This window comes from Durio zibethinus, chromosome 10 (genome assembly GCF_047325235.1).
Source record: "Durio zibethinus cultivar Kanyao isolate XHJ-2024 chromosome 10, ASM4732523v1, whole genome shotgun sequence".
NCBI classification, from domain to species: Eukaryota; Viridiplantae; Streptophyta; class Magnoliopsida; order Malvales; family Malvaceae; genus Durio; species Durio zibethinus.
In genome coordinates this window covers 6,814,000-6,835,873 of record NC_143171.1, presented here as the reverse complement: position 1 = coordinate 6,835,873, position 21,874 = coordinate 6,814,000, and the positions used below count along the sequence as shown (strand labels likewise).

The window sequence follows — 21,874 nt, the reverse complement described above, 5'->3', positions numbered from 1 at the left end:
ACATATATAAAGTTCTTTTCAGAGTTTTGTCCATATTATATATATATATGATTCAACTACCATAAGTAATAATTGATAAAATTTTAGTTCCAAATTCAATCTCGGATAATATCAAATATTAAAAAAAATAATTCATAAAGTTTTAAAATGATGGTACCAAATATGGAATCAATTCTCGTTTTTGATTAATCTATGTACCCTTTGATCCTTTCTCTATCTTTATAATTGTTTTTGTTTTTCTAAGAATTAATTAGTAGTATCAATTTTTTTTTTATTTTAAAAGAAAGACAGAACTTTACAACAAAGGAAGAGAGGCTGGGATCGAACCCCAACCTTGATGTCTTCTTAAGGCTTGCTTAGCCACTAGACCAAGAAGCTGAAAACTAGTAACATCATTATTAACATAGTAATTATGATAATCATCCTTTATGATTCGAGCACCATATTCTTCATAGCCCTACTATTGCCTAATATGTTAAAGTAATGAACTTTGAGGATGTCTGCTTGAAAAGTTCTGTTGGGTGTGACGTACATTCAACATTTATCTCAGATATATATATAAGAAAGGAAAGTGAAGGCATAATTAAAACTTACAGGAACTGAAAAAAAGAAAAAAAAAACATAAGTAGAAATAAAAAAAACATAAGAAAAAGGTTAATCAAACATGTCCATCATTGACATTGCCAAACCAGAAAGCAGTTATGTGTGCTTTTCAGACCTTACCACCCCCACATTAAACCTAACTTGTCTTTAGCCCCAGCCCCCTCTCAACCTCAAATGCCCTAACCCTTTGGCATGTGCCATTCGATCCTTTGCGTGTTGGTTTTCCTTGTTAATAAAGAGATTATGGTTAATCGATGTTTATAAATACTGATAAAATATAGTTAAAATTTTATTTTAAAAATTTTACATTTAATGCATTATTTTTGTCAAATTCAATAAATAACAAGGCATTAATTGTAAATTATATCTTTAAATATCATTTTAATCATTATCATTAAACAATTATTGCTATTTTTCGAATAATTGATTTAATAATTAATACATATTTAAATTACTTTCAAATCCATATTGATACCAAAACAAGAACTTTATTTTTTGAATAAAATAAAGCAATAATCACTCTACTACGTAAATCTTTTTAAAATAATTAATAAACTGTTTAAGCAAGTGTTTTTTTTTTATATAATTCGATTTTTATTCTCACCACATCTAGAGAAAATAACCGTTTGGTTTGAATCAAATTCCGTTTTATTCGATTTTTTTAAATATTGTATAATATTATGAAAATTTAAAATTCGATCCAAATTTGAATTAAATTTTCATTTGATCCAAACCAAATCATATAGAATTTTTTTGTTTGGTTTGATTCAATTTATCAATTTTTAATGTGACAAAACGCTGCCCATAATCCAGCAAAATCAGGATGTGTGCTGGAAAGGCTGAGGGTGTCGAGGTTCATCATCAACGGCAATAGCTGATGAAAAACGTTGTTGTCTTGTTGCTGATTCACTAGTTGGAGATGCCATGGATGCATGTGCACATGTTAGAGAGAAAACCTCCAATTCATTAGGGCGCAGGTCTCTAAGAAAAAAAATAGAGGTGGGTTTCTAATAAGTGGTTCTGTTAGTCTTTGGGCTCCGTCAATTAGAGAACAAGAGCAAGGAAATATAGGTGAATTTCTAATGGCAACGAACGGCGGCGACAAAGAAAACAAAGGTTTTGGGTTCAAAATTTTCTTAAGGTTTTTAGAGATCAAAACTAGTGGAAGGGTGGGTTTTGGATAGAATATGAATATAGTAGGTATTGAGAAGATTTGGAACAGTGCAACGCAAATATTTGGCCGAGTTTTCTAGGTTTTAGGGTACATATTTACAAAGTTGGGGAACTTTTCAGGAAATCGGGATTAGGAGGTCAAGAACATTATAGTGAGATTTGGAAGCTAAATTAGTGTCAGATAGGGACGATCGATGGTGGCAAATGATGGTTGGTCGTGCGATTTTTGAATTTATTTTGAATGCATGTATTATGTTTGAAGCTTTAGAGAGAGAGTTAGTGGTTGAAGATTATAGAGAGATGATGAAGGAAAATTGAGAAGATGGTTTCAAATTTTGGTATTTGTAATAGGTGTGAAAACAACAATGTTTTGATCAAGTTACATGTTAAATTTTTATGATATGAATATGTCATGTGTTCATCGACATCATACATGGTATATTAAAAATTAATAATTAAATAATAAAAAATTATCTATTTAAACATTAATGATTAAATAAAAAATTTAAATAATTTAATGACCAATTAAAAATAACGTAAACAATTGGACGATTATTAATATATTTTTTCTTTTATTTTTTTCTTTTGTTGTATCCTCTCTTTGCTCCTCTAGCTTTGTTTCTGATATTAATGCAAAAAAACAAGCATCTCAAAGATACTTTGTTGCCCTTACCAACTATTGACATTCATGAAAATATAGAATAATTAGTTAGGATATTTTAGTCATTTGAACATACCCATGGATGGTGGTAGTTTGGATCATTGAGATGACTTTGTACTGACCTTACCTTTATTTTATTCCGTAGTTTGCGTTGGTTTCCAAAGGACGTCTATTAAAATTACAATAATAGCCGACTTTTTCAGCATAATTTTTTAGATTATTTTATATCTATTAAAAATACAAAATATTAAAAAAATCAACATAATTCATTTTTTCTTTAATTTCTTCTCCACTGATCATGAATAAAAAATATAATTGTTTTTTTTTCCTAAAAAATGCCAACTTGTGTTGAATTATTTTAAGCCGAAAATATAATATACCCACAATCTAAATTTTCTAGATAAGGCTATTTTTGTAATTTGAAAATAAATCTAATAAATTAAAACTCAAGTCTTCGTTTTTCTTTTTCTCTTTCTCTTATTATTATTTTATTACCATATCACCCCTTTAATTTAATATTTTTTATTTCTTGTTGTCAATTTGAATAAAAAATACCCTTTTTGGTTTTTTGGTCCACCAGATTTTTTAAGGTGTCACAAAATTTTATTTTTTTAATATTTAACATTTAAATCTTTTAATTTTTATACTATAAAATTTATTTTTTAATATTAAAAATCATGAAATTAGTTTCATAAAAAATTTTAAAATTTAATATTGAATGCATTAAAATTATTTTTTAAAACTTTGTGAAATAGGACTAAAATAATTTGGAGGAGTGCCAAATATTTTTAAAAAGATTAGTATAAAAATATTGGAAGAGTAAAAAGTGGTGAAGAAGAAAGCAAAGCGACCTGTTCTCTCCTTTCTGATTTCTCTCCTCTCTCCTTGGGAGAGGGCTAAGGCTATTATTACTACATGTTTTCTTGAGGAAGAGATATTGATCAGTTTTTTTTTTTTTCTCAGCATCCATTTTTGTTTATTTTTTTCACCTTTTCTTTCCAACAAGGAAGGGTGATTACAAAAAACAAAAAGGAAAAAAAAATAACAGTCACTAGTCACTACAGCAAAGAGCAACAAAGAGGAAAGAAAAGGAGAGAAAGAGAAAGAAAGAGACGACAGACAGAGGACTGCAGACATATGCAGAGAGAAAAGAGAGAGAGAAAGGAAAGGAAAGAGGAAGGGAATTGAAGAAGCTTTCAATACCACAGAAGAGAAAATGATGTCTAAGAGCTTTACATCCTTTCATACTCTGCAACTCTAACAAGGTCTGCCCATATATGCACTCTTACATATACTCTCCTCCTCATACATAAAAAAAGGAAAAAAAAAAAACTTGAATACAAAAATCAAAGCTGAAAATGAGAAAAGGGTTACAACAAAATTGAAAAGATAATCAACAAAACCCATTTCATACCTTTTTTTTTTTTTTCTCTTCTTTTCTTGTTTCCTTCACTTAACTGAGAGAATTTGCTCCTTTCTTTCTTTTTGTTTGAGGATATTATTGTTTATGATGAATAACACTAATTTCAAGATGGGTGTTTTTTGTTTTTGTTTGTGGGTTACCGATCCATAATTGAAGAGCAAAAAGGTGAAAGAAAGGAAAGAGAGGGGAGTTGCCGGAAGGAGAGCAAATACACAAAGGATATGATCATGAAGAAGAAGAAGATATTGATATGGGAATAGCAACACAGCCACTCATCCCATCAATTCTTTCTCAACACTCCAAGACTTACCATCAAATACCAATTCAAGGCAAGAGCAATAATTCTGTAACTTCTATGTCCCAAGATTACCACCACCAAGCAGCTGGAATCTTCAGCTTCTCGAATGGCTTCGAGAGATCAGCCGTGAGCCACCAACAGCACCAACAGCAACAACAACAACATCACTTAGCTCAGCAGATCCGGAGAGATAAACTAAGAGTTCAAGGATTTGAGCCACCACCTCCACCATTAGTAGGGATTGAAGAGGAAGAATCAAATGCTCTTCCTGTTTATGAAACAGCAGGTATGTTATCAGAAATGTTCAATTTTCCTTCAGGTGTGGCTTCTGCTGCCACCGCCTCTACCGAGTTATTAGACCAGCCTGTACAGCCGAATTATCGAGCACACAGGCCACCAGGTCATACCAACGAGTGGTATAGCAACAGGCAAGGTGTTGTTGAGGGTTTGGGACAGTTAGGTGAATCAAAGAGTCACAATAACCGTGATAGTTTAGCTCAACAGCATCATCAGCAGTTACCAAGCATTAATGCCGACTCAGCAGCTGCCATGCATCTTTTCTTGATGAATCCGCAGCCAAGATCACCATCTCCTCCTCCAGCAACTTCTTCTAATACTCTTCATATGTTGCTTCCAAACCCATCTACTTCTCTTCAAGGGTTTAATGTACCAGGTCATGGAGGGGCTTTCGGTACAAGTACTGTACTATCTCCACCTCAATTTACATGGGTTCCTGATAGTGCTCATGAAGGAGGTAATACTGGTTCCCAACTCAACAACCCAAGTGAAATTGGAGGTGTTGTGGAAGGCCAAGGTCTTTCACTATCTTTATCATCTTCTTTGCAACACTTGGAGGCTGCCAAAGCTGAAGAATTTAGGATGGGAGATGGCGCGTTACTGTATTATAATCAAGGAGGGAGTTCTTCTGCTGCTTCTCAGTTTCACTACAAGAATTTGGGTAGTCACCATCATCAGCCACTTCATTTGCAAGGTGGAGTAGGACAAAACCATCAGGTTCATCTTGGGTTCGGATCCTCATTAGGAATGGTCAATGTGTTGAGAAATTCAAAGTATGTCAAAGCTGCTCAAGAATTGTTAGAAGAATTCTGTAGTGTTGGAAGAGGCCAGTTCAAGAAGAACAAGTTTGGTAGAAACAACACAAACCCTAGTTCTAATCCTGGTAGTAGTGGTGGTGGTGGAGGTGGTGTTTCTTCTTCATTAACAAAGGATCTCACTCCTTTATCAGCAGCTGATAGAATTGAACATCAAAGAAGGAAGGTCAAACTTTTATCCATGCTTGATGAGGCATGTAATCTCTCTCTATTTCCCTCTTTTCTCTTTTCTCTTTCTCTTCTTCTCTCTCCTGCAGGAGTCAAAGACCCAATCCTTTTTTTTTTTTCTCCTTTCTTCATTTGTTTAGTCACCCATTTTTTTTTTCAAATCAAATACCAATACACCACAGGGACAAATAGGAAACTTTCGGCCACTATATATTTTAAATAAAAGAAAACCCAGATAGAGCAAAGCCGGCTGGTGCAATAGGGTTCCATAGGATCTAGTTGGCAGAGTTCGATTACACCTTTCACTTTGATTTTTCTGTTTCATAAATTTTGTCTCACTGATTGGATTGGTGGGTGTGTTAAGGTACTCAGGGTCTAAGGTTTGGTAGAAACGTGAGAGACTATGAGTCCAGTCGAGAAGCGACGTTCCTTCTGATTCGGAAGATGACTATTAGCCCACCATATTACGTATCAAAAGTATCGTGAAGCCACTGTTACCTTAGAGATTCATACCCAACATAGTAATATTGCAGGAAAAGCCATTCATAGCGTAACTTGGTTGACCCGGGAAAAGGAGTTGTTGTTTCTCTTTCCTTTCCTTTTCTATATTATTTTCTCCATCCCCCTTTGTTTTTGTATACTTACACAAGCCCACCAATTGGCTGTTGAGCTTTGAGAGTGTAGGAAATCAAAAAAAAAAAAAACACACGGATATTCTTTGTTCCCACTTCCCATTAACAATCATTTCACTGTACCAAGCTTTGATTCACGCATTTATTCTTTTGGGGTTTCCTTAAACAGCAACTAAGTCATGTCAAATGATTTTTGAGGGTTGCAAAATTCTGAAATAGGAACTTACCATTCTCTTCTCATCATCTCTTCCCACTTCCAATGTCAAATCATGTCACTGATCCGCATTATTATTATTCTTTTAGTGTGGTTGTGCAAATGACATAGAAGTTTTTTGACTCTTTATAATGGCAGGATTGGGATAAGGACTTAAGCCAATTATCAACATTAATATTTCATCGTAAACTGTGATTAACAAAATCAATGAAATTCATGGCTGCAGGTGGACCGGAGATACAACCATTACTGTGAACAAATGCAAATGGTAGTGAACTCATTTGATTTAGTGATGGGCTTTGGGGCAGCAGTGCCTTACACTGCCCTTGCTCAGAAGGCAATGTCAAGGCATTTTAGGTGTTTGAAGGATGCGATATCAGCACAATTGAAGCACAGTTGTGAGCTGTTGGGTGAGAAAGATGGAGCTGGAACCTCAGGCATAACCAAAGGAGAGACACCGAGGCTAAAGATGTTAGAGCAAAGCTTAAGACAACAAAGAGCGTTCCATCAAATGGGTATGATGGAACAGGAAGCTTGGAGACCCCAAAGGGGCCTGCCTGAACGTTCTGTCAACATTTTGAGGGCCTGGCTTTTCGAACATTTTCTCCATCCGTACGTTTGCATTTACCTATTATCTCACTCTACTCTAACACTAGAATCTGTATCTTCTTAATGAAAGTGGAAAAAAAAAAGAGCTAAAAAGCTGAAAGACAAGCATTCATAAACAAGTATATGACATAATGGCACTTTATTAGCTCACAAAATCCAAGTTATTTTTTTTCTCCTCTGTCATACTTTCTGATTAGTGTTTAGAGAAAAAACAGTAATGCAGTGTCCTTGGACGTTGTCTCGTCAGCCAAAAAGCTGTTAAAAGGCCTTCATTTCCCTCTCTGCTTTTTCTTCTGATAACATTATATATAGCTTTACTTTGTCACTCACGGACCCAGAAATTAGTTATTGTAAAAAACAACTTTATTAAAGCATAATTTCACAGATGACAGGTCTTCATGAACTTTTTTTTTTTTTTCTGTCTGTCTCTCAGTGTCTCATATTGTCATAAACATACCCAAACAAACAAAAGAAAACACTTTTTTTTTTTGGCTACTTCTAATAAAGAAGTGATATGCATGGAAATAATGATAGATGTTGAAAGTAATTGTCCTCTTCTTGACTTCTGCAAACTGCTGCTGCTGCTGTTGCTGCTGCTGATGATCTTTCTTCTCTTAGATTCTCACGCCCATGCAGGGAAAGAAAGAAAGGCTTCAATCCCATCTAGGGGTACATAAAGATGGGTGTTTCTTTATACGGTTTTGGGCAATGACTCTGATGTCATTTTCTGGTCTCTTTCTCAGGTACCCAAGCGATGCAGATAAGCATCTGTTGGCTCGACAGACTGGTTTATCAAGAAACCAGGTTGGTCCTCTCTCTCTCTCTCTCTCACTATAAAACAGTAAATGCAATAAACAAAGAGAGATATTTATATGCATTTGATATAATTGCTAGTAATAATACCAAAAAAAAAAAAAATCATCCTTTTGGGTTCTGAGCCTCTGGGTTATAAAAAGCAACACTTCACTGTTCTGAAGAAGAGAAAAGGAAAACCTTAGGAAGGAACCATCAGTAAGTTCAGAACAGCTTGCATGGATTTGGATTTTATTTCTGTGATTTTTTTCACTGTTTTATGAAAAAGACCATTTCTTTTCTTTTTTTTTTGTGTTCCATTAAATTATAAAAATATTTTCCTTATGATTCTTTGCCCCAAGGCATAGATTCTGATTTCTGAATAGAAAGACATAAATACTGAATGGTGAAGGGAACTTAGCAGATTATATTTAAATGGCAGAGACAATGTACTCCAAGAGATGAGACATGAAAATTTGCAGCTTTGATTCCCCCTCTTTCTTTCTCTCTCTATCTTTCTATTTATCTCTGTCCTTTTCTCTCTCATATCAAGTAACTCACTATGACACCCTCCAACCACACGATAAAGCCCCATAAATACACCAAAGATAAATTTGTCTGTACTTCAAAGTAAACTCATATAGGCACATTTTCACTCCAGCATAGTTATTATTCATTTATTTAGCTTTGCAGAATTTAATTCGAATTTCATGTTCATGCAAACATATTATAGAGTTGTTTTGCACTGTTTTAATCTGCATGAAAGCCAAAATGGAAAAACGTGAGGCTGCAAAGTGTCATAGGAAAGACAAACACCTAATTCTAGTCTATGTCTTTTATAATTTATAGCTGTGCAGTAATAAAAAGACAGTGATTCACCTAATTCTAGTCTTATGTCTTTTATAATTTATAGCTGATCAGTAACAAAAAGACAGTGATTCGAGGTCATAAATGGAGAGCTTCCCCACCTTAATAATCATGACTGCTTTTAACCTACTGTGTCAATTTTTTTTTGGAGCTTTCTATAAGAAACAGACATCATTGAGCAAAATGTGAGGAAAGATAGAGCTAGCATGGATAGTACTGATAATTATTTATTACCTATCGTTTCTTGGAGAGTACTTTTTTTATGTTTGCTTTTGGACTGGTCCATAAAGTAGAACAGTAAGCCAATAATGTTAGAAGTAAATTTACAGATTGAGGTGAAGGTTGTGTTTCTTAAAATCAATTAATGAAATAATCAATCATGGACATATTTTAATAATTCTGTACAACATTTTAGTAATCTTTTTCTTATAAAAACAAAACAAAGAAATATGCATGGTTTGCATATAATCATTGCTATTTTTGTTGTGTTAAACTTGACATGGATTTGTTGTCATTTGCCTGGGATTTTAAATGCATGTGGTGTAATGTAATGAAATGATCATATGTTTTTTGCAGGTTTCAAATTGGTTCATAAATGCCAGGGTTCGGTTATGGAAACCCATGGTAGAAGAGATGTACCAACAAGAGGCTAAAGAAGAGGAGGAAGATAATAAAGAGAGAGAAAGGAACCCAAACAATAGCAACAATGGACAAACATCAACGCCTTCAACAACACCAGGAGCAGCAGCTGCCACAGCAACATCAATACCAACACCACCACCACCAACAACAACAACAGCTACAGCAACCATCACACCAGCAGGCAAAATATCCGAAATCAATGGCATAGAAAACGACCCTTCACTCATTGCAATCAATAGACAATGCTTCTCGGAATACCAAGCAAAACAGTGCACCCCCACTACCACCTCCACCATTATTACTAGTCCTCCCACCACCATCAACACCACTGCCCCTGAGGTGGCGCCACCCATTTCCCAGCCTTTCACCACCACCAATGGTCACTCGGATATCCACCACAGGATAGCTGGTGTCGATGACTCGTGTCATCGTGGCAGCATTGTTGCGGCGGATTACGAGACCACTCCTGGTAATACTGACATTGGTTCTACTCTCATTAGGTTCGGGACCACGGCTGGTGATGTTTCACTCACTCTAGGGTTACGCCATGCTGGAAACATGCCCGAGAAGAGTTCTTCTTTCACAGTTAGAGACTTTGGGGGCTATTAATTCAGATATATATTTCCATAGTAATCTCTTAAAATAGAGCACAACAATCCCATTCTCAATTCTATTAAGAAACAAAAAAAAAATCATAACGATAAACGTAGCACTAAGTTAGCTAGCTGTATTTGGCCTTGTTATAATTGTATAGTAGATTGCTTTACTTCTATATGTACTTAAGGTTTTTGTACCTTTATATTTTCTAGAATAACATGAAATATTCATGTTTTTGAGGGATAGAAAGAGAGAGATATGCTTAGAATTGCTCTTTTTTTAGGTAATGGAGGATGATAGATTATCATATATGTTCTTCTATTTTTGTTATTTCTAATATGATGACAATTCTCTAGCAAATAGTGATTGGCTATATATAGTTATGACTATAGTCTATTATTAATATACGTACATACATCAAGTAGAACTTTTCAGATTACATATTACTGAAAAGTGATGGCAACCAATCTATGATTGAAATAAGAGTCATATACGATCACTGTAGATTGCAGATGGTGAATATGAATTTAAGGCACGTCAATTTTGGTCACCTTGGGTAGGTATGAACATTGTGTGTACTAATTAATGATTTGATATTTTAGCCAGATCTTGTAAATTTCGCTTTCAAAATCATGTAATCAATTTTGGCCAGACAGCACGGATTTTACTATCTGAAAATAAGTTTTTACGGAGGATCATGTTGCAGAAAGTATTTTACCTTAGAATAGAGAAAAACAAAAGGAATATTTTCTACTAAGCATTTCCTCTAGAGTCCAGTCCTAGGAATGATCTCTTTAAACCAATTACTTCAACTGTTTCACATTTGTCTTCTTTTAATGTTTTCTCTGTCAAAACCCCAAACAAATATTCTTGGAGGCTAAGTTGGCAAACAAGAAATAAAACCTTTTTATTTTTAAAGGAAAGACTAATTTTATCAAGGGGATAACAGAAAAAGAGGTTTATGAACAACATACCATGGTCCATGAAAAGAAACCAGCATAAAACAAACCTCATGGACAAAGGGTATGTGTCTGAATGTGACACCCTTAAGCTTGCTTTCGAAATCTAAAGAGTGATTGTTAGCCCAAAAAATTGCACTACTTGAGTTGCTTTCGATGACGACAGAATGGAAGTTTAGCCCAAGCTATAAAACTCTTCTATGAATTATGAGTAAGAAGAATTTAGAAAAAGATAAACACTCTACATATCTTTTCGTCCCTCTACCTTTCTATTGATACAAGAATCCAACTCCAAGTCCTTCAAGATATGCCCTATGCCCAAGCCTGAGCAAGCTTTAATTTCTTTATGTTTTTCTCATCAATTGATGCTTACAAGTTCCAAGACTGGTTTTGCTTTCTTAGGCAATTAGAAACTCTTACAACCAGGTAGATTTTTTTTTTTTTGAATACTTGCAATTTCGTGGATATAAATTTGATCACCGAAATTAAAAGTTTAATATTCCTCCTTAGCATTCGGCTATGAATTTGCTGACGAGAAAGATTATCTTTTGATTTGCTTTCATAAAAAGGTGCAACTGCCCCAAAATAATCTTTGTTTGATTTAATTAGCCCCTAGTCCCTAGCCAAACTAGTACCAAATGTGTGCAAAATGTATATGTTTGTGTCTCAGCATATAATTGAATTATAGAAGAGTATTGCATTAGTCCCTAGCCAAACTATTACCAAATGTGCGCAAAATGTATATGTTTGTGTCTCAGCATGTAATTGAATTATAGAAGAGTACTGTATTCCAAATTGCAAAACTTGGTTTATACAGAAGCTCAGACCTTGCAGCATGGCTTTAGCCTATTTTCTCTATTAATATATATTTTCTTTAACTTTCAGGAAAAAAAAAAAAAAAAGAAGAGTATTGCATTTCCAAATTGCAAATTGTGTTAGACAATATTGTCATTTGCACGATGATTCCTTGTTTTGGTCTATTGACTGAAGAAATGCCAAAGACAAAGAAAAGAAAAAGAGTATAAAACGTGAAAGTAGCCAATGTTACCTAAAAGGAAATTGCCTGGCAGGAGTTTGCTGGTACAAGTCATTGTTAATAAACAGCCCCAAACCAATCTTTTTTCTGTCTGCTTTTACTCACATAGCTATTAAGCTAAACAAACTGGTAGGTTCTTTGTTGTTGTGTTACCTGATAACCAACTCTATATTAAAAAAGGTTGGTTCCTTAAAATCCAAAACAAATCATTTGCGAAGCAACAAGTACTCTTTACCTAATATGTTGCTTTTCCTTTGAGAAAACAATATAAATCGACATCTCTACATTTAGATTTACCAAGTTGTTGTGCGGCAACCATCGGTTCCTTTTTAATCCAAGCTATGCATAATTTCATGGGTGAAAATCAATGTTGTTGGACAAAAAGATTAAAATTAAAAAAAAGGGTTTTTGATATGATATTCCAGCGGTTAATTCATCGTCTAAATTTGAAAAAATACAAAACCCTATCAGTCCCAAAACGTTTCACTGTCACAACAGATAAGGTATAAAAAGCAGTGTCACTTTCAGCTGTGTTTCCATTTTCTTGATTTGAGAGAGAAAGAGGAAGAAAAAGAAATGCTAAGAATCAAGATTTTTATATAAAAAAATGACTGCACCCTCATTTTCATGATCCATTGATTCATTCAGTCAAGATTTGTTTGATTTATTTTATGTTTTTGAAGCAACCTGTGAAAAAATTAACCTGCATGCAGCTTGAAAAGTAAGTATTGACTACGTTTCTTTCCTTGATGTTCGAGCATTCAACTGATTCTAAGAAACTAGAAATTGAATATTAGTACATGAAAAGAAAGCGTTTAAAAATCAACCCTCCAAGGGAGACTGACTGAAGGAGAAATACCATAAGAATCTATGATAATTCTTTAATGAGGCTTTTCATTTTGTTTTCTTTTTTTTTCTTTTTACCTTGTATTCAATGCCTGAAGCACGTTACTTTCTTAGCCGATGGAGAGGGCGGGTGGGCCTGAATCCTGAATACTACTGACTCCTGACCCTTTTTTTTTTTTATCTGTTTTCTCTGAGGGCTGTTTCAATATCACCTCTTACCTGGGGTTTTGATAGGCTCAAACCTTCTGCTAGACAATTCAGTGGGTCGCCACTTTGGCCAAGTTGGTTTCTTTGTCTTGTTTACAAATTGAATGCGAAAGAAAATGACGAAAAGTTTATATGAATGCTTTTAATTTCCATTGATGATTTAAGAAAAAAAAAAAGTGGACCCCTCAGAAAAGGTGCCCTAGTATTCGTACAAACAACTTCGGGGGAGTGGGGCGTGGGTGAGTCCCCCCCACATAGAATTGGCTATACAGAAAGCTACCCGTCCGATGCCGATCCAAGGACTGTCCACCAACCAAATGACTCTCTCCATGGACTGATAAACCCCACTTCAAATTTTGGTTTTTGGGCTTGGGCCCATCATTGAAGAACTTACGGAACCGGCATTACCATTCAGGCTTGCTCCAGCCCATGTGGGGTAGTAGTCTGGTAGATATCTGTGTAGAGGCTGTGACTCTTAATTCACCTTAAACTTTACTAACAGAAAATTGGAATGGGGAAAATGTTCATAAAAGGATGAAGTTTTGGGCGTACGGAAAATTTATCATTTGTGTTTACAGTTTTTGAGCCATAAAAACTGAGACCTGCTTTTGCTTCTGTTGGCTTAAAAACTAGATTTTTACATTCAACTGCAAAGGAAATTTTTGTATGTAGTTGAGTTTTAACTTTATTTAAATTTAAAATTTTAATTTAATTGACATTTAGTAGAGTCTAGAGATAAAATTTTAATTCTATCCTTTACATCTCTTTTATAAAAAAAAAAAATTAAAAAAAAAACTTTAGTCGGCATTGGGATGGGCAGCCGATTATAAGAAATTTCAAGGACAAGGACAGGATAAAACTTGCAAAACATCCCCAACTCCCAAGAACATGGACTGACAGCAAAAAAAAAAAAAAAAGAATTTGAGTAGAGCAAAATCAAATTTCTAGATCCAGCCATTTGAAAGGGGTCAGTGCCATTGAAGTCCCTCTGCAAAAGAATCCTATTTACTATATAATATGACATTCGTCCGATCTTCTGGTCAGGTGTAGGGAGGGGACCAGGTTTTAGACATGAAGAGTGCAGTCGGGTTTCAAAAAATGAACACTAAATTGCAATTAATTTTTAGTTTCATGCTTCTCCACATGTTACATAAGTTTAACCCCTATTACTCACTTAGCTAGGGTTAGTCAAGTTGGTACATCTCCCAGTTGTTGGTTTTATTTCAAATTTATAGCGTTACCAGTACTCGAGTTAAATGTACCCCTCCGAGGGATTTGAATCCTAAGAGATCATGTACAGCTGAAATAAATGCACGGGTCTTATGCCAATGAAGTTTCCAGTATTAAGGAAAGAAACAAAAATATTGGCCCATTTATCTGAGTTGTTCACTAAAAAAAAAAATGAAAAAAAATAAATTTAAAATTTAATTAAATTAGTTTATATAATTATTTTAAGATATAATATTTAATAAATTTATAATTTGAATTTCGATATTTATAATTTTTTTATTTTTTAATTATGACTTTATATATATATATATATATAAGCTAAAAGGACTAATTATGCTAGCTAGAATTTAAAATGAATTAAAGTCAGTAGTACTTGAGTCTTAAAGGCTTGAAGAGATACTAAAAGCTTAAAAACAAAATTATCTTTGCTACCATTTTCATCCGTGAAACTTGAATGCCACATCTCGCCTTTAGTGCTTTTGCCATAATTTACTGTGAGCCACCTCAATTCCTTGTCCATCCATTTGTTAAGTGTTGATCTTTACTTTATTGTACGTAGAGCTGGTCAAATTATATATAGGACATACAATAAAATCTGTAAAATGACTTACCTGTATCCAATTAGAAACTGACAGCTGAATGAACAATCATAAATGATAGAATAGATGCAAATTTGCTTTCCTGATTGAAAATTTGTTTTGTTAAAATCACTCTTCACCTGATTAGATGTCAATTCTGTGGTATTAAAACCTGTGGAGTACTCATTGAAGAAATTGGGATGATCTGTCTCTTTCCTTCAATGTATTCGATTCCACTTGCATTTCCTTCTGGCTTTTAACCGATGATTGTGTGGTAAAAACTTGCAGGCAAGGAGATTCAAAGCTATGCTTTTTTTTTTTTTTACAGAAACAGTTGCTTGAATTGCATGCATATATAAAAGATGCTGGACTGGCTAGAATATCCATGGAATCTCTCCACCTTTCTTAAACTATTTTATCTGTGGAATTCTAACATTTTCTTGATCATACTCGGAGACGTCACCTAATATAATGGATTTTTTTTATATACAACTTGCTTGCAAGAGATTGAGTGGAACCCCATGCTTCAGTAAAGAGATTGGTAACCTAGAATATGATCAAGGGATCAACATATTCAACAGGAAAAAGCTGTAATCATAACAACTCTTTAGTAGTGGCAGGCTAGCAGCTACAACACAGGGATGGGGCATGTCTTAAACCAAGCTACTGCTGCATGCCTAGTGATTTACTTTGCTAACCGACGAAGAAACATGGAAGCATGTGGTGTAGGACACAAAAGGAAGAATGCATGATTCTGGGCATGAAGCACGAGAAGAGACATTATACTCCAATGTCACTGCTTTTTAATAAACTGCAACGACAAGATAAGAATGTGAAGTTAGATCAATATTTATGAAGCCTTTCAAATTCATCAAGACTTAATGGAAGGCTAGTCCGAGATTAGCCCACACAATGTTTTGGGCTTCCTTTGCTTTGCTGTATTCTTGTTAGTTAGGTTATGGGCAATAAGCAGGCCGTGGGACCAAAAAGCAATTGGTCAATTTTGAGAAGAGAACAGAACGGGCTAAGTTTCATAAAGATATGAAAATAAAAATGGACTACGAGAATGCCAATAAAATTTTGTTCAAAACAAATTAATTTTACACCAACCGAATTTTCCATTATCACATGTTCAATGACAGTTTTGCAACTCAACCAAAATGTCAAACTAACTTCTAATGAAAACTTGGATTCTACAGAGATATAAAAAGGGAATAAGACATTAATTTCCTCCAGGGAAAATGCACAACCATACATTGAGACAGAAGAAATTTCACAGGAAAGTAACTGCTACTTAAATTTCTTTATGAGAATTGCCAGATCAAAACAATCAACCAGCACTCAGTCAATCCAAAGTAAGTTTTATACATTCCATATTGAATTCTAGCAGAAAACATGGGCATGAAGCAGTTAACTGAAATCACGCAACGTCCAAGGAGACTTGCCATGTCAACTCCTGATAATGGAGAAATACTCCAAGTACTCAACAAGCACTTTTGTTTCAGTATATCGTTATTTTAAGCTTAAAGGAGTTCTCTGCAAACTTTAAAGGTAATTCCAATTAATTTATATATGGCATCACCTGTATTGTTATCTCTTGAGTCTACTGCTTTGATGTCATTGAGCTATCTGACTGGAGTACATTGCCTTGGGCATCTGCATAAGGTCTAATGAAAGTTCTGCGCCACCAGACCTCGAATGCCCTCCGAAGATTTGGGCAATTGTCACCAGCCTTCAGAAAACTGCCCAGCCAAGCAAGCAGAATGCTCTGCTGATCCTCTAGAGGCAATGTGAGGATTGTCCTACTGATACCTTCCTCCACAACTTTCCGATCAAATGACCTACAGCCATGTTGCAACCAGCTGTAGTCATTGATCAATGGTTGCAACCAGGTTTTTAGCAACAACTGACGAATGTCCTTCACAGGTAGCAACTCCCCTTTTCCAATTCCAACAAATAGCCTAGCTGTAATGCAGCTAACATGGTAACGAGACACAATGTGCAGCTTTGAATGTAATGTTGCTAACTCTTGCTGGCAAGCCCACATTAATGCAAATTCATCTGCTGCTTGCCTGTCAGCCAAAATTTCAAGCAACCACAAGAGATTATCAGCCTCCAAAGCTATTTGCTTCACCACAGGTTCTTTGCTGTCTATGGGCTTATCAGTGAACTCTGGTTCAACTGCTCGCTTGAACAGAGACAAAAGTGAATCCAAGCAGCTTCTGCAAGATGTATAAACAGTTTCACTGCAGATGTCAGCTGAACAGGTATAACTTGGCAGACTATTATTCTCCCTCAGAAGCTTCAACACTATGGATTTCATTTCACGCCGGCCTCTCTCCTCATTGCTTTTAAGAACAAGTTCCATTATGTGTGAAATTGTGTCATTTGGGGGATTAGAGACACCAGAAGATATGCGTTTTAATAATGGCGTGACCCCAATACGTTCACCCTGGAGGCGCAAAACTGAAGAGACCACCTTTTCTTCTTCCTCTTCGCCAACCCAAGGAACTGCTTCCAAGTATTCCAAGCATGCGTGCATACATGAGCTAAATCCAAGCAGTTCAGCGACCTGCAAAGAAGATCATTACATGCATAAGGAAAATTTCATAAAAGGACAAAAACTCTAAAATACAGAAGCCAGCTTCACATAAAGCTAAAAGAGACATTTCAATGTACATGCTACATGTGTTGAAGTTTATGACTAAACAAATTGTTGGATATCCATCAACATTCTGGTGATTTTCAATAAACAAAAATTAGATACCATAACTAGTGAATATCATTCAAGGGTGGACATACAATAGACCATGCACCTTTAAAGTTTCAGAGTATCCTTCACTAAGTATGTACAAATTTGAAACAGAACGTGCAGGTTATATCATACTTATTTTTTGCAAGAATAAGCTAATTAGCATCAAGCAGAGAAACAGTTCATAGCCAGCTGCTAACGGGATCAATTGATAATCAATTATAACCTTCCACAAATCCTTCCAGTCATGATCATCCTTCAACAAGGCAACATCATCGTTCTGCCTCTGAGGATGGAAATCCATCTCAGCCAGTAGTTTTACTAAAGTATAAGAGATTATGGGAATCCAAGTAAAACCAAGCTATATTTATAACATACATCCTCAATGGTAACATTTCTTTTACTCTACTTTCCAAACATAAGAAAGAAATTTTGCACTGCCAGTTATAAAGTATGGCACAGTGTAAATGTAAATGGGTTGTAATGAAACAGCTAATTGCCCAAGGAATTGGAACACACTAAAAAACGATAGTATATTGCAGAGCAGAAATAATAGCAAGAATTGAATATGCAAGGAAAAGTTACACGACACAAGTTGAATAAATTAATAAAACCACATAACAGAAACTAACAAGAAGACAGACCGCTATACTGATTTTCTGGCAAGCATGAAATCCAAGTAAACAACCAATGTACCAAAATTTAGGCAGATTGATAAGAGGAAAACAAGGCTATAGAAAGATTATGCAAGTAGACAATCTCAGAGTAAATAACAAATGGACCTGGTATGCAGATATGCCTTCAATCTGAGCTTGAAAAAACACAGTCTCTTCACTAGCATTTATGAAGTGGAAGAGATATGACAACAGTTGAGTAGCAATACTAAGAGTCTAAGATTACAATTTGTTAAGATCAGAATAAACTACAAATGGTGTCCTCATTATGTTTGTGTGTATACAGAAGTAAAAAGATTCAGCTCCTAAATAGAAAGGCAATATCACGAATGAGCAAATTACCTTGAGAATGCGGAGCACACGTGAAACAGTTTGTTTGATTAATCGCTGCTTCATTTCTTTGCAGTACATCAGTCCCACAGTTTCAACATAAATTTCAACATCCTCGCAGTCATCCATTTCAAGGCAAGACAAACCAGACTCTTGTTCAGAAAGTTTATCAGTGAAAAAACTGCTATGCTCCAGTAGAACTTTCTTGTGGACACTCAATTTCACACAAAACCCTTGCTTTCCAAGTAGAATCACCTTCATATCACTGGTTCCCGGTTCACCAAACTCAATTGCCACCTTCCTAGGCACATGTTCCACCTTAGGCCTAGGCGTCCTCTCAGGAACAATTGGTGTACTAATACCAGGGTTATCTGGGGTAAAAGTTCTTTGATCATCAAAGTTAACTGCTGACCTTATTGGGGTGGTCATTGGCTTCTTTTCAGTTAGCGGGATCTGCTTCTTCTGAACAGTAGTCTTGGGTAGTGGTGAGGAGGATTTGGGTTTGTTTAGAGAATTTTGAGATTTGAGAGTCTTTTGGAACACAACAGGAGATGGACAACACCAAAAACCTTCAGGGGTTACAGCAATTGGGACATTTCTAATCTTGGTTTGGCCTTCCTCTACCCTAGGAAATCTAATTTCAGCCATTTTCAGCGAGAACTCAATGCATTGTTTTAAGAAAATAGGACGCAAACCCCCTAGAGGTAAAGTTGCAAAAGAATATACAAACCTGCCAAAAACATTAAGTGAAAAAACTATAAAAAATTTAAAGCACTCCAACTTACAACTTTCCTAAGATAAAACAAACTTTGAATGGTAATCTGAGTTAAACAAAATAAAGATTCTAAAAAGTTAAGAACCTAAAATTTTTTCAAGACACTTATCGTATTAGCAATACAAAAAACAATAACAATAACAATAACAACAACAACAACAACAACAAAGAAAGGGAAAGAGAAAAAAAAAGTAAAATAGATAAAAAAATCCTATCTCCTAAATATAGATAAAAAAAAATCCCACAGAAAAAAGGGAAAAGAAAAAAAGAAAGAAACTTGAAAACTCTTACAGTCTTACCTATACAAATGAGAAACAAGCATAAAAAGAGTACCTTTTCTTACACCCAACATAGAGAATCTTGAAAACTTCCAAACACTAAAAACCTCAGCTAAAGAAAAACTGATGTGTTATGTGTAACCTGGTATCTCCCCTGAAAACCCATTTCTTATCTCTTATTTCTAAGCCCACGGGTGCCTAAAATGATTGAGTGAAAGCTCTGGTGTCAAGCATCAAGGGAACCATTCAACTCAGACTTTACTCGGGCCAGAATAATGAGTAAAGTTTCACTTTTATTTTTTGTGTATAGAAAAAAAAAAAAAACCCACAAACAAAAAGAAAGAGGAACTTGATGCGGTTTGGATTGCTTTTACTTTACCACTGTTTCTGTCTCACCTATGCTTTTAATGGTTGTTTTACTTTGTATGTCTCAGCCAGCCTGAATATTCTTTCATTTGTCTTAAAAACACTTTCTTTATAATTAAACAAGCTTCCTTGTTTTTTTTTTAATTGTGTTTCATCATCGTTCTTTTAAAATTTCAACCTTTATTAATTTTTGTAAAATTTTGCCAAACGCCATAAATTTTTGGGTTCTTTCTGTCTTGGAATGATGCTTCCATGGGCCGCTGCCGGATTTCCTATGCAAAAAGTGAGCATCTTTTACATGAGCACAGGTGGGTTTGTTTGAAATGGCTGAGATACCCTCAAGAGGCTGTTAAATTGGTTGTCAGAGACTCAGACTGAGTATTGGCGAAGGGCATTATGGGAAAATTTTATGAAGAGTGAGAGATGAATCAAACAGTTTAATTTTGATAGTGCTAGGGAATAGAATTGGTGACGAACTGAAAATGATGGATGGTCCAAAAGCAAAAAGTCCCAAATTACATTGTGTATTTTTGCGGGGAACTGAAGACCACATGTTTTTCTCTTCTTTTTTTTTTTTTTTTCAACAAAAATTTCTTCTGTTAGATGTAGAGAATTTACAACTCTGATTTGTCTAAATTAAAAGCCACCAAAGTTAGGTTGATTTAGGAACCATTTGAATAGTTTCCATCCTACATAAAGGTGAGATTTGTGGTTGGATCATTGATTCTACTAATTTGAAGGTTTTCTATTCTAAATATTAAAAAATGGTCATAGAAGCAAGCAATTATCCATTTGGTTTCTTCTTTATTTTAATAATGCTATGCTCATCAATAATTGCATAGTTTATTAATATAATGTTAAACTTTACTTTTAATAATTAAAATTTAAATCTTAATAACTTCAATTATAAAAATATAAAAATATATTATGCCCAATGTATTTAACTTTTTCCATAATTAATTTTAATGCAAAAACCAGAAGTGTAAGAAGATAAGAAAGGGTTATTTTATTAACACATGAAAAAATCATTGGTTTCCTTAAATTCAAACAAACCTATCATCTAAAAAGAAACTGAGAACATGCATAACACTTTGATTAGTTTGAAATATATTTGTGGGTTCAAGAGTAATAGAGACATTTGTATTCATGTCTAAACATATTTCTTTTAGGTTTTTTTATAAAAGAAATAGTAATTTAAGGATAGAAAAAAGAGTTATAAATGTTGAGATATGATTATCAAATATATTAAATATTTTTTATTAAAAATAATTGTATAAATTAATTGAATTGAATTATGATTTTATTTTTTTAATTAGATAATATAGTTTCTGTTGGGCTTAACAAATCTATGATGACATTAATTTATAACCAAGGAGAGCCAAAAACATTAATTATAGTTGCATGTTTACCCTAACTTTTTTATGAAATATTATTATGACCTTGGGAGTTTCAACTTAAACTGGAATTAAATAATCTGCATCAAACAGCTTTAATATCCTATTACATTTCCTAGTTATGAAGATTCTAATCAAACACTCAGCTTATTATTGAAAACATTTTCTTAATTCATCTTCTCATTATTGAATACTCTTAGGTTAAAATACTTTATCATTTCCTTGATCCTTTTATTCCTAGCAAAGTGGGGGAAAATCCATTTATGCTATAACCAAATGACCTTCTTTGCTCTCAGATTTGCCATCAATTCAGATCTTAACAAAAGCTTGACTGGACCCATGTCTCATTCAAATTAATTCCTAGGAACATGAAAATATATTTCCTTTGTTTCAAAGATGCTACTTCCCCTACTTCCTTTATAAAAAGGAAGGAAATGATAGCAATTAGATAGAAAAAAAGTTTTGCAGATGGCACAATTCCATACAAGATGATAGCATTAGTTAGAAAGAAGACCAAAATAAATATCAAAGCAGCTCTTCAAAATCTTTTTGACTTTGGGTTTGGGATTGGGGGCAGCCCCCCTACCCCTCCATTTTCTTTTGTTTTTGGTTTTCCTCATGTCAGGACTGATTTCCCTTCTAAGGGCCATGCTGTAAT

At 34.5% G+C, this 21,874-nt stretch overlaps 2 protein-coding genes across 4 annotated transcripts; one reads left to right on the top strand and one right to left on the bottom strand.

Annotated features, from left to right (window-relative positions):
* Nucleotides 1–3,268: 3,268 nt before the first annotated feature.
* On the top strand, nucleotides 3,269–10,100 carry LOC111293056 (BEL1-like homeodomain protein 2). 2 transcript variants are annotated; one of them, XM_022885767.2, is made up of 5 exons: nucleotides 3,269–3,702; nucleotides 4,017–5,463; nucleotides 6,511–6,896; nucleotides 7,637–7,697; nucleotides 9,129–10,100. In XM_022885767.2, the coding sequence occupies exons 2-5, from the start codon at nucleotides 4,111–4,113 to the stop codon at nucleotides 9,801–9,803; spliced, it is 2,475 nt and encodes an 824-aa protein (XP_022741502.2). In that variant the 5' UTR covers nucleotides 3,269–3,702; nucleotides 4,017–4,110; the 3' UTR covers nucleotides 9,804–10,100. The 2 variants fall into 2 exon arrangements, with proteins under 2 accessions (XP_022741502.2, XP_089622746.1); XM_089766620.1 differs by lacking the exon at nucleotides 3,269–3,702 and having other exon boundaries at nucleotides 3,976–5,463.
* Nucleotides 10,101–14,971: 4,871 nt separating this feature from the next.
* Nucleotides 14,972–19,611, bottom strand: LOC111293133 (BTB/POZ domain-containing protein At3g50780-like). 2 transcript variants are annotated; one of them, XM_022885890.2, is made up of 4 exons: nucleotides 19,512–19,611; nucleotides 18,416–19,133; nucleotides 16,230–17,219; nucleotides 14,972–15,458 (listed from the first exon to the last, which is right to left on the bottom strand). In XM_022885890.2, exons 2-3 carry the CDS (start codon nucleotides 19,049–19,051, stop codon nucleotides 16,251–16,253), a joined length of 1,605 nt encoding a protein of 534 aa, XP_022741625.2. In that variant the 5' UTR covers nucleotides 19,052–19,133; nucleotides 19,512–19,611; the 3' UTR covers nucleotides 14,972–15,458; nucleotides 16,230–16,250. The 2 variants fall into 2 exon arrangements, with proteins under 2 accessions (XP_022741625.2, XP_022741623.2); XM_022885888.2 differs by lacking the exon at nucleotides 14,972–15,458 and having other exon boundaries at nucleotides 15,726–17,219.
* Between the last annotated feature and the right edge of the window lie 2,263 nt (nucleotides 19,612–21,874).